This window comes from Mustela nivalis (genome assembly GCF_964662115.1).
Source record: "Mustela nivalis genome assembly, chromosome: 13".
NCBI lineage: Eukaryota > Metazoa > Chordata > Mammalia > Carnivora > Mustelidae > Mustela > Mustela nivalis.
Genome location: NC_139032.1, coordinates 23925531 through 23938561, shown reverse-complemented (window position 1 = coordinate 23938561; position 13031 = coordinate 23925531). Strand labels below are relative to the sequence as shown.

The window sequence follows — 13031 nt, the reverse complement described above, 5'->3', positions numbered from 1 at the left end:
GCCCCAACTCACTGAGCCACCCAGGCACCCCCCCCACTGCCTTTATTCTAGGCTTTTGACCTCTTCCATCTGTCCAATCCTACCCTTCCCCACAGCAGCACTAGTCTTTCATCTTGGGTATCTTTTCCCTGCCTGCATGACTTCTCTCCCTTCTATTCTTGAACACCACCTAGTTGGCTCCAAGAATCTAGTTCTTCTGATACACAGCTTTGCACGTAGTCCTGCCCCTGGCCAGCTGCTGGCCATCCCAGAGGCCCTTTGGCATAGTGCTTTGCTTTGGCCCAACAACATTAAATGTCAGTCATCTTCTCAACCACATTCATTTTTGGCTTCTCTAAACAGCATGGCTAGGAGATCTCTGGGCTCCAGCCCACAAGTCCTGCCAGAGGATTAAGTTTCCAGAAGTTTGGCCCCTAATATCCAGATCAAATTTAAATTGGGTGCAAACTGCTCCTTTTGCTGGAGCCCTCATAGGCTGCCCCGGCTCCTCCCCAAAAGTAGATCTCTAATCGTGGTTAAATATTTCACAGACAGGCTAATTCTAGCTCAAAGGAAAGAGTGTGTGTTCTTCCAGGGGAGAATTCTGTAAATAGTACCATCATCTGCTCCAAAGATCAGAGGAAGGCAGGCATTCTATACTCTTCTCAGACGTTCCCTTCCATATATACAGGACGGGGCTTCCTTTGATCTCTGCCTCTTTGTTTGATGAAGGTTTCCCTTTATTTGCAATTCAGCTTCTAGCAAATTAATTTCCCAGTTTTTCCTGGCCATATGACTTTTGAAGAAGGATTACCTCCTGTCTATCAGAAGCTGACACTTCACACTTTCTTCTGCTATTCAAGGGCTGACTGCTCTCTTCTCCCACTTTTCACCATTACTCAAGTGACCATAAAAAATAAAACCTCTTATTCTCCCCACCCTCTTGCTGGCTTCCCTGGTGCTGGGTCTGGGTCTTACAGGTACTAAGGGTAATCTGGCTCCAAATAGCCCTATCACTTCCTGCCTACATGAGCTTGGATGTGATATTTGTGTAATTCATGTGTATTGGTTTTTGTTTATAACACAGAACAAAATACCAGATAGGATAGTGTTGCACAGAAATAGAAATCCAGTAGATCTCTAGATCTCTGCTCTAGTATGCAGCAGAGTAATGATCAACACATTACGTGAGAAAGCTACTTAATAACCAAGAAGAATTGCCCAAAATAACTAGAAGAAATAGTGTCTGGCACTCACATAGAGTAGGGAATACTGCATGTTCCCATCATCAGTGATGAAAAGCTCATAATTTGGCGAGCTTTCACTAGAATACACAGAAGATTCTTGCTTCAGATGTGGAGAATTATTAGCCCAACAATAAATTCTTCTCCCCTCTTTCCTAACAAATCTTAAAAGCAAGACCCAAAGACTCAAACTATTTCTAAGAAAACTAATTGTACCTCAGAACAAGCAAAAGAAAATTTATACGAATACAAATGTATCTAGCACCCAAGAAAGTAAAATTCATAGTGTTATCCAATTAAAGATTACCATTTAAAAAGTTACCATGCATATAAAGAAACAAAAAAATATGACACATAAGGTACTGAGGGTAATCTGGCTCCAAATAGCCCTATCACTTCTTGCCTACATGAAGAAAAATAAAACCCAGAACTGGCAAAGGTGTTGTAATTAAAAGCTAGGAACGTGGGGTGCCTAGGTGGCTCAGTCAGTTAAGTGTCTGCCTTCAGCTCAGGTCATGATCCCGGGGTCCTGGGATGGAGCCCTATATCTTCTCCCTCTCCCTCTGCATGCTACTCCCCTGCTTGTGCTCTCTCTGGCTGTCAAATAAAGTCTTAAAAAAAAAAAAAGCTAAGAACATTAAATGTGTTTTAATATGTTCAAAGATTAAGTAGAGATATGAAAGATAAATTTTTAAAAATTTCTAGGGGTTCTGAGTGGCTCAGTCAGTTAAGGATCTGACTCTAATTTTTTCACTCAGGTCATGATCTAAGGGTCATGAGATTGAGCCCTGCATCAGGCTCCGCACTCCGCAGGGAGTCTGCTTGATACTCTCTCTCCCTCTCTCTCTGCTCCTCCTTCCTGCTTGCATGCTCATTCTCTCTATATAATAAGTATATCTTTAAAATAATAAAATTTCTAGAGATGAAAATTACATTGTATGAGATAAAAAATCGATATACTCTTGGTAAGACTAATAGCCCTCATATGTTATAGAACACAAATTAGTGAATTTGAAGACCAAACAATAGAAACTCTCCCAAAGGAAACCCAAAGAGAAAAAAAGAACTTAAATAAATGAAAAGAGCATAAGCATCCTAATATACTTGCAACTGAAGTCCTCAACAAGAGGAAAGATAATAGGAAAAGTGGACCTCAGAGGTAGATATAAAACCCAAAACTATAAAATATCTAGATGGAAACATAGGAGCAGATCTTTCTGCCCTTCAGTTAGGTGAAGACCTCTTTGCTATAACACTAAAAGTGTGAGGCATAAAAGAAAAAAAAATCAATAGAATGTGCTTCACTAAAATTAAAAACTTAGACTTTTCAAAAGGTACTGTTAAGAGAGCAAAAAGATAAGCCACAGACTGGGAGAAAATATTTGCAATGTGTATATGATAAGTAATTCTACCTGGATGATATGAAGAACTCTCAAAATTCCACAGTAAGAAAAAAACCTAGTAAAAATTGGATGAAAAAGTTGAAAGTTCACCAGAAAAGATGTATGAATGGCAAGGAAACACATAAAAATATCCTCAATATCGTTAATCATAAGGAAAATGAAAAATGAAGGTGGCTCAGTTAGTTGGACGTCCGACTATTGACTTTTGGTTCAGGTCATGATCTCAGAGTCATGGGATCAAGCCCCGAGCTGGGGTCCCTGCTGAGCATGGAGCCTGCTGGGAATTCTTTCCCTTTGTTTCCTGGCCCCACTTGCATGTGTTCTCTCTCTCTCTCTTTCTCGATAAACAACAAAAAAATTATTTAAGAAAACGAAAAATGACATCACTGTGAGATACCACTGCCCACTATTAAAATGACTACAATTGGAAGGACAGACTATACCAGCTGGTGTCTAGGATATTGAGAAATTGGAACTTTTACAGGTTACTCTTTCTTCTTTTTCTCTTCCTCCTCCCTCTTTTTTCTCTCTCCCCCCTTCCTTTTTTTAATGGGCTGAGTTTATTTCACTTCTGATTATAATCAGGAAGTGTATATACACATCTGTCCAAGCAATTTTGCATGGTGTGGATTTTACAATAGGTATCATGCACAAGATTAAAATAAGACCCCAAAATGGAACTTTTAAAAGAGGACCCATCAGGGAACTGAGGTCCTGGGACCTGGAATATGGAGATAGAGAGGAATCTGGAGTCACAGCTAGAATCTGTTGTGCCTAGAACAAAAGCGACCAGAGTCATAAACCCATAGGAATGGTGATTTTGACAACTTGCCAGATGCTCAGTGTGGACAAAATGAGTATGAAGAACTCCAGGTTTTGCCTAGGGGTAGTTCTCATGCTTTTGTGGGCTTTCCCTCCAGAAATGCCGTCAGGTCCTTATGATGAACCTAGAAAGGTCTCTAGTGATAGTGGAAGAGTCACCACTGGGAAATCTATCTGAAGCATTCTTTATAGTGAACGCTTACTCTGGTGGGAAAGAAAGACTTTATCAGAGCTTTTCCCAGGTGGTGAAAAGCATTCCTCCCACTTCACCCCCTCTAGCTTTCCTGTCTCATGTAAGGAAGAAAAGAGCTAAGGAAGGTCATAGCCCAGGGACAAAAAAAAAAAAAAAAAACCCTGAGATTTAACCATAATATTGGAATGCTCCTCCACTATACCGTACCACCACACAGACAGGACCCCAGTATCATAATAGTGAATTACAGCAGCAAGAGAGACACGGTCTCTCTTTGAAGTGAGGTACGGTTGTTTGCTTTCTGACTAGACGGGCGGACAGGCAGGGCCCAACTTCTGGGGCATGGAGGGCTGTGAAGCCCTGACTCTTGAGAAATGAGAGTTTAAAGCAAGCTTTTAATTTATGGCTAAAGATTGTTTCTTGCTCTTGAGTGTAAGTTTTGAAAGTTTAGATGTAGATCAGCTTTTCCTTCAGTGGAAAATATGAGGTTCTTCTCATAAAATGAGAAGTGATTTCTTGGTTTTTTTCAGCTCTAGTGGTTCGCCCCTTGGAATAGCTGGACAGAGAAAAGCAACTCAGAAAGAGCTGGGTCCGGTAGGTCTGCTCACTGGGCGGGTTAGGAGGGAGACGCCAGCGCACGGGTGAGGGCAGGTAACACCGACCTCACCTCCCTCCCGCCCACCCACACACGCACCTGGGGATGAATTTGGCCTCGTCTCCAAGTCGCGCCTGGAAGTCCTGCCAAGCCTGGCCGGCGCTCGCCCGACCCCAGGGGGCTGCCAGCGCGTCCCCGTCGCCCTCGTCCTCTTGGCTGTCCTCGGGGTCGGGTCCCACCTGGGCTGAGGCGGACGCGGGCTCCCAGGGAGCCCAGCCTCGGTGCCGCCCCCGCGGCAGGACCCACGGAAGCCGCGCGCGAACTCCTGGAAGGTGACGGCGCCGTCGCGGTCAGCGTCTAGCCGCTGGAACACGGCCTCGGCGTCGGCCGGCCGCACACGCAGCTCCGCGCACAGCGCGCCGAACTCCTCGCGCTCCAGGCGCCCCGAGCGGTTCGCGTCGCAGGCAGCGAAGAGCGAGCGCAGGTGGGCCAGCTCCTCCCGGTCCCCGTCCGCCTCCATCCCGCCCCGTAAGGGTAGCCCAAAGGGCTCCAGGGGCAACGGGGCACGCGGTCCGCCAGGGCAGCGGTGACAGCGGGAAGTCCGGGGCCACCTGCTGCTGCCGGAAGCCCCGGGAAGTCGACCTGGTCCAGCTGGTTGGGCCGCTTGCAGGAGTGTCCGGGCGGGGCGGGGCGCTCCAACGCTGCTCCCGCGCGGTCCTCGGAGCCCGACTCCGAGTACAGCGCAGCAGCGGCCACCGGAGACTGAGCGCCCTGGGAGCGGCCCTCACACTTTCCGCTAGGCCTGACTCCGCCCAGCCAGGTAGGAGGGGCGCGTGGCTCGGACTCCCACGCCTCCGGAGCCCGCTGTCCCTTCTGTGCCAGGCTCCAGCCGGCCCAGCCCGGGTTGGGGCCTCTTGGACTTGGGACACCCGGCCAGAACCGGGGCTTCAGCGGTAGCGTTTGCCAGGGTCTTTGGAGTAAAACACTGGTTGCTCAGGTAAAGCAAAGGGCTAGCAGGAGTGTGCAAAGCTACCTGGACAAAAAGAGCAAAGGAGGATAGGGGTAGGACTCCCAAATTGGTTAACGTTATGAGTATTTCAGTCTCTCGTAATTGCAGAACTTTGGTAAACGTCTGCATATACAAGTTTTCTTGCAAACTAATCTACGAGATTTACCAGAACACCCCATTTTCTGGTTAATACACATCAGAAATCACTTAGATCCCGGCATCCGAATAATTTTTCTCGGTCCTTGTCTCCACAACCTGAGAAAGAATTAGTAATCAAAATCCTTTGGCAGGCAGCGACAGTTAAAAACTAGGGTGATTTTAAAAAAATTTTTATATAAATCTTAGGGAAATCTTATGTCCAAGTGCATGTTACCCTTTGTTTTTAAACACTTACTTTAGCAGTGCTATTGTTTCTTTAATACTGGCTGCTTAATGGGTAGTAGATCTTAAAAATTCGATCATTTTGATATTTCTTTTTTTCAATCTATGATAATTTTGTTTCCCGGGAGACATCTGGCAATGTTTGGAGACATTATTGGTTGTCACAATTTGTCAAGGGAAAGATCTGGATTATGTAATTAACATAATAGCTCCTTATTATCATCACAAAATGTGAATATCAAACTTAATTTTCCCCTCTTCTGTCTAACCATACCATTTCCCAGCCTTCATGGAAGAGTTGGATCCTTCTGTTCCTACCAAAGTTTCCACAATTTCATTGTGACCTGTTCACAAAGATATTACTTAGTATGAATTATGTCAGCTCAAATAAACAAGGCACAGGAAAGCCCCCCCCCCTTTTTTTTTTAATCCATGGTTTTACTTTTCAAGTTCTATTCTGTCTGGAATTTGGTTTGGGTCAGTTATGAGTTATAGAATTAACTTCACTATTTTTACTGTTTTTCTAGTTGTTCTAACACTGGTTATTCAACATTTGTGGAGGAATGCCATATATTTAGGATTTTAGAAAATAATGTAAATTCCATTATATCTTCTAAGTTCTTATATTTTTTAGTAATAAACAAATTATTAGTTAATTTTTATAAGACATAGACAATCAGCAAACTGAATTTCCTCAAACTGTTCCATTATTTTGTTCATTTTGAAACCTAAAAAGTTCTGGGGTTCCATACAGAAGTATTTGTTCTATGGATTCCTCTATTTCCTGGAAGATTAACTCATTACAAAAATCTCAGATTTCCTCCAAGAAGTTCAGATTTCACATGAAGAGACTAGGGTTAATCAAATAATTCTTGAAATATGGGACATCTGAAATGGTAGTTTCAACTCCAAAAACTCCTCGAATGTTTTTCTTTCCCTGGCTTGTCTATCATTCAGGTAAAGGGTATCCCAAGGACAGAGGCCAACATAACTGAAAAGTATCTAATATGCCTCAAGTATTTTTTCCTGAACTCTCAATGAGTTTCAAAGTACAAAGGAACTAATATGATTTTTGTGCTATATGAGAAGTCATGAAAACTTGGTATGGTCTTAAATGAAGTTACCAGAAGCTATTTTCTGGGAAATATTTAATGATGGCTAGAACTCTGTGTTGATAAAATGGAAACAACACTGAGAATTTATAAATAATAATAATATAAACATTAATAAACCAATGCATAGCTGATATCAAGTTTTCATTTTGTGATGACATTTAGGACTAAAAGAGAAACAAGTGGACAAAAATCAATATTCTCTTACCATCTACAGTTTTCGCAGTTTTTGAACCACATCCAGGGTGACATTCTTACAGAGACTGAGTTTCACATGTTCCAAACTAATGTGACAATAATTAGCCAATGAATAAACTCTGGAAAGGAGAATGAGAACAAAAAGTTAGGAGAATAGATAGTAAAGTGTACTTTTTAACGAAGTTTTCAAAAACTCAGCCCCCAAATTTACCTTGGCCTTGTGGGTTCACTAACCCCACACTATCCCTCCTCCCCTACCAGTCCTGCCCTCCCATCCAGACAGAGACTGCAAATATAGTTCCCTAACAGCAGCACATGCAATGAACACACCGAATAAAATTTCCAGACAAAAACAAAAAACAAAAAAAGTAAAGAAGACATGGGCAAAGATCTAAAGATTTCAGATTCTACTTGGAGAAACTTAGAGAAAGGGTAATAGTAGATAAATCCAGAGGGTTATTACAGTGTTGCCATTTTGATGGGTATTTAGTAATAATAAAGTAAAAGTGATCGTTATCTTAACATCTGGCACCAGACTTACTCCCAGGAGGGACCTGTCTTTGTTTGGGCTAATACTGTGCTAGACATTTGTAGGAGGAAAGGGCCTGCAGAACAACATGTGATAGTTCTGCCACTCTTCATGGACAGGGATGGGTTTTTCTTCCTCCTGACAGCTGGGTAAAGACCGTGGAGTGGGGAGAGACAGAAGGCAGAAAATGGGGCGAGGCCAGAGCCGGCAAGGTGAAGTTGACGGGACACTTGAGGATGAGGGAAAGTGTTCTCTTTTGTGATCTAGGCCTTTCTTCGGGTTCCCTGAAACATTTCTACTGAGGTTTATTTCACTCACAACTGAGATAGAAGAAGAGGCTGAGTCACCATTGTGCATGTGAGAGGAAGCAGGACCCCAAGAAGCACAAGACAGGAGGGGACCTGAGAGTGTAAGTCTCACTCCAGGATTTGTCAGAATCATGAGCATGGAATTTTGGTAACTTTGGAGAGAGGTTACCTAGATCTTGGGAGTAAAATGTCTTCTCCCAGGACAAGGGATCCATGTATAACCTAAATTGAGCGAGAGCACATGGAAGGAGGGACAGAGGGAGAGGGAGAACATCTCCAGCAGACTCTGCTCTGAGCACAGAGCCAGAGGTGGGGCTCAATCTCATGACCCCAAGATCATGACCTGAGCTGAAATCAAGAGTTGGATGCTCACCTAAGTGCCCCACACCAGTCTGTGTTTTAACAAGTCTTCTGAGTGATCCTGATGTACATAAAATTTGAGAATTACTGGTCTTAACGATGGTTCACAGCTTTGGCCACACAGCAGATCCATCTGTGTTCTGATGATTAGCAAATATGGATGCCAGAGAATCATTGTCAGTGATTCTACCAATCTAAACAAATTGTACTTCTAAGAAACAGATTACCGAAAGTAAATCTCTGGGAAGCAGGATTTTTTTTACTGACCTTCTAGTTGGGCTCCCTAAAAATAGTAATTGTGCTTTAACAGAATCCATGTTCAGTATTTGTGCCCTCTAAAAGCATTAATTCTTCTGTCCATTTCAGACTCTTCTGTTAGGCTAGTTACCAGGTCTCCGTTTAAAATTGGGGGACTGTGGGAAGGCAGGTAAGAATGGGGAATAGCAAGAAGGGGAGAAAGTTAGGGCAAGTAGGTCTGTAGCAAACATATTCCCACTATCCCCAGAACTGTTGGGAAATGGGACAGTCATCAATGTCAGAAACATGAGATGGTCCCATGGAAATAAAGCCATGCCAACATTAAAAGCAAAGGAACTTTCAAACTTAAATGCTAAGTATTATCATCTTTGCTCTCTAGATATATACCCAGATAGTATGTGTGGCCTGTACTCACTATCAAAGATGATCTGGTTGGGGATATTGAATATTTCACATAGCATACCATGGAGAGGTCTCTTAATGTTAACAAGGGCAAGGGGAAAAGCCTCCCTGATAGACTGTCCCTGAAATAGAAACAGACTGTCCCCGAAATAATTCCCCATGTTTAATACTGGTGAAAGCACATATCTGTAGTAAGAAATCTATGCTTTTCAATGTTAAAAGAACATTACACATACAAAAACCTTGACAATTTCTGTCCTCTGCTTTAAAATAGATATTTTCTTAGGACACTTGGGTGGCTCAGCCAGTTAAGCCTCTGCCTTCTGCTCAGGTCATGATCCCAGGGTCCTTGGATCAAGTCCCACATTGGGCTTCACTACTTGGCTAGGAGTTTCGTTCTCCCTCTCCCTTTGTCCCTACCACCCCTCAACTCATGCTCTCTCCCTTTCTGTCTCTTTCTCAAATAAATGGGTAAAATCTTAAAAAAAAATGTACACTTTCTTTAGCTTTCAATTAACAGAAAATTTGGAGGACTTTAAATGTCTTTATAATCTCCATAAATATTGAAATTCTGATATCTCTTTGGGTTCCACTGAATGATTAGGCCAGTGCTCTCAAGTCTTCCCTAAAATAATTATGAAAACTCAAAGTTCTTTACAATGGGTTTATTCAAACCGAATAATGATAATTTTTACTTTCTAAGAAATAACCACCTTAAATAAGTAGCATGAGTGTATACATAGTGAATAATACTCATTATTTGAAGAAAAATAATTTTAATAGTATTTATAAACAAATAATAATGCCTAACACAGAGTGCTTTTCATATTCTGGGCTCCTAAATCTTTTCCTGAGTTAAGTTACTTAGTCCCCACGAAGACCCTAAGGCAGGACCTATCATTTTCATCTTCGTATTACTGATGAGGAAAGTGAGGCACAGAGAGGTTTAGTATCTCATCCAAGGTCACCCAGCTGGGTGAGAGCTGGGGTTTGGGCCAGGGAATTGGGCTCCAAAGTCCATGCTAAATCAATCCTGCCTCTCAAATGAAACAAATGATTTAGACTACTTGCCCAAAAGAATTAAATGAGTGTTTTCCTGAACGTTTTAGTTAGAGATCTTGTCGCTTCACAGGAAAAAAAAAAAAAAAGTAGGGGCGCCTGGGTGGATCAGTGGGTTAAGCCGCTGCCTTCGGCTCAGGTCATGATCTCAGGGTCTTGGGATCGAGTTCCGCATCGGGCTCTCTGCTCAGCAGAGAGCCTGCTTCCCTCTCTCTCTCTGCCTGCCTCTCCATCTACTTGTGATTTCTCTCTGTCAAATAAATAAATAAATAAAATCTAAAAAAAAAAAAAAGTAATCTGCTTCTCATTCCTGAGTGTCTATCAGTAAATGAGTCGGCAAAACTCTGTTTGATAATTGTTCCTGTTCATTTCTGGTCCAAACCTCATTGATAATATAAAAACCACAGGACGCAGACCCAGGTTTCTGTTGTGTGTTTTCATGAACATGAGAACAGTGTTTCATGTTTTCCTCTAAGAAATCAAGTTCACTAACATGAGGAAGGCAATGTAAGGACAGGTTTCACATTGCTGTAAATGTTTCTCTCAGGTTATTCAACTACTTCCGGAAGTCCCCATCGCTTTCAGAATAGAACATTCTTTTCTCCTACAATCAAATAAATCCTGCTCAGATAGGCTTTGTTGTGGAGGTACCCGTGCTCTGAGAGATGCAATAAAACAATAAGACACCCACTCATGTCGTATATTTGCCTACTTGATCACCTCTCTCTAAATTAAGCTACTGAATGGCTGGCTTGGGGGCAGTAAACAAGGCAACATAACTGGTTTTGAATTCACATTTGAATTAACTGAATGTTTTATTGGAGACAAAGTAATAGAAAAGGCAGATCCGGAGGCAGCATGAAGCAGATAATCCAGTAAGAGTTCCAGGAGAGCCAACAAAAATGGGGGTGTTGCCAGAGTTACCAACACACACACACACACACACACACAGCCTACAATCTCCATGTCAGTAAGATAGTGAAAACCAGCAAAATAAACTCTCAAGTCTGGGGTTGTTCTCTCCTCTGTACTTTAATTAGTATGATCCAGCCTTTGGAGACAAGCCACAATGAAAATAAAAAAAAGTCTTTAATTCTGCCTGTTAGTAGGTTCTAGCCTTATGAAACCCTCTCTGAAGTGAAGCCTCTGGTACATATCAGTGTAATTAGAGACACAACACCCTTCTACTGTGAAGGTAGTCTCCTAATTAGGGACTGACCTGAGCTGTGTATCATTCATGCAGGCCCTCTGCCAACAGTAACACAGGAAAGACTCGGGTTCCAGTCAAGTCACACTTTTGTTAGTTCTGTATCACCCAGACAAGGGACTTTTGTCTCAGAGACAAAATCAGTAAAAGCTAATAGTGGCTTATCATTAGCCTAGCACACTGTATATTCACTTTATATTTTGTTATATTTCAGTCAGACATTTATAAGTGAAAACCAAACACGTATAGTAAGATGATCAGTGGGATCATAAGCACAGTCTTTATCCAGATAGTCACAGATAAAAGACAAAATGAAAGAAAGGTCAGTGGGGTGCGGGGTAGTTTCCATCTGTAACGTGGCTTAAGCATAAATAAAAATTGGGCCTGAAGAAAAGCAGGCCTCAAGGCTATAATGAAGTACATTTATGATGTCTTCCTTTCTATTCTATTCTACTGATTTTTCCCATGTAGAGATCTGTAGGATCTGACAAGCGTCCTCTGTCTACCAACTGCGGCATCCATTATGATGATCATAGACAGACGTGATGAGCAAGAGGGATGATATTGGTGAAGTTGCAAAGAGGAGAGGAAGCATGTCGGTTCTGTAAATCCAGCAGAAGTGTGTGTGGGCCCAGTGGTCTGCTAACCCAAGGGCATAGATCTGTGGTAAATACTGTTGTAAATGAATGGAAAAGACCAGGGTAGTTTGAATTCATGTCTATTTTACATGCCCCTCTTATTTCCATTCGGACCCATTTCCAGACCCTGCATCTAGTATATAGATGCAATTCCACAGGAGGAAACCAAGTATAACCTTTATATTTTTCACAGACCAACAGGGGGTCACACCCTAAAATACCAATGCAAAACAAATGAATTTGATAAAAAGGGCTTTGTGGGTGCTTCTCTCAAACTGATAAATGATTGTCTCATATATTATCTTTAATCAGAGATTTTAAATTCAACAGATGTTAACTAGACTTATTGTGGTGATAATTTTGCAGTATATACAAATACTGAATTTTTATGTTGTATGCCTGAAACTCATATAATGTTAGTTATCAGTTAAACTCCAATAAAAAAAAAATAAGTAAATCAAGCAACTTAGCTCTAGAAAAATAGGACAGTATGTATTTATCATTGTAACACATTGTAAAGTATGTATGTTTTATACATATTCATGTATTCTACTTTAAAATGTATTCAGTGTATCAAGAAAACCTGAGAATCACCTGGAAAACTTTTCATGAAATGGTACCCTGGAACAAATATTTAACAACATTTTTAAAAAACTGATCATTAATACCATAATATCTATAAAGAATATTTCCTAACCTATGGAGCTACACATAGTATGTTTCTTTTTTTAAAGATTTTATTCATTTTTTAAAAAAATATTTTACTTATCTATTTGACAGAGTGAAAGACACAAGCAGGTAGAGCAGCAGAGGGGGAGAGAGAAGCAGACTCCCCACCAAGCAGGGAGCCCAATGTGGGGCTCGATCCCAGGATCCTGGGACCATGACCCAAACCGAAGGCAGTTGCCCAACCATCTGAGCCACACAGGCCCCCCTAAGATTTTATTTTTTTGAGAGAGAGAGAGACAGAGCATGAGTAGGGAGAGGGGCAGAGTAAAAGGTAGAAGCAGGCTCCCCAGTGAGCAGGAAGCCTAAACAGGTCTCAGTCCCAGGTCCCCAAGATCACAACCCTGGGCAGAAAGCATCTGCTTAGCTGACTGAGCCACCCACGCACCCCCCAAGATATATGTTTCAATAATACAAGGGAAATCCCTCAACACAGAAATAAATAATGCAAAATACCATTTAAAAAGGGGGAGACTGCTTTCCCCCCTTCCTCTGCTGCTCCCCCTGCTTGTGGTCTCCTTCTCTCTCAAATAAATAAAAATCTTAAAATATATATATTAAAAACATTTAATGTCAAGAAGCATCATCAAAACAAATCAAAATAAGAT

The 13031-nt window shown here is 41.8% G+C and overlaps 1 protein-coding gene, 2 long non-coding RNA genes and 1 pseudogene across 8 annotated transcripts in view; 1 reads left to right on the top strand and 3 right to left on the bottom strand.

Annotated features, from left to right (window-relative positions):
* Positions 1-4849, bottom strand: part of LOC309846378 (uncharacterized protein) — a 134741-nt gene extending 129892 nt beyond the window's left edge. For all 5 annotated transcript variants that reach the window (XR_014301869.1, XM_082695278.1, XM_082695280.1 and 2 more), the window contains exon 1: positions 4336-4849. Coding sequence is in view for 4 of the 5 variants with exons in the window: in XM_082695278.1 (XP_082551404.1) it covers positions 4336-4756 (421 nt within the window). In the remaining variant the exon portion in view is untranslated. The remainder of the gene's footprint in view (positions 1-4335) is intronic.
* Positions 1-13031, bottom strand: part of LOC309846291 (spermatogenesis-associated protein 31D1-like) — a 911407-nt pseudogene that overhangs the window by 270696 nt on the left and 627680 nt on the right. The gene's annotated exons all lie outside the window — the stretch shown is intronic.
* On the top strand, positions 4920-12405 carry LOC309846404. The gene is made up of 2 exons (XR_014301919.1): positions 4920-5056; positions 11531-12405. It is a non-coding gene; the product is annotated as an uncharacterized lncRNA (long non-coding RNA).
* LOC309846396 overlaps positions 6270-13031 on the bottom strand; it is an 89489-nt gene continuing 82727 nt past the window's right edge. The window contains exon 7 of the long non-coding RNA XR_014301912.1: positions 6270-7055. This is a non-coding gene — a long non-coding RNA (uncharacterized lncRNA). The remainder of the gene's footprint in view (positions 7056-13031) is intronic.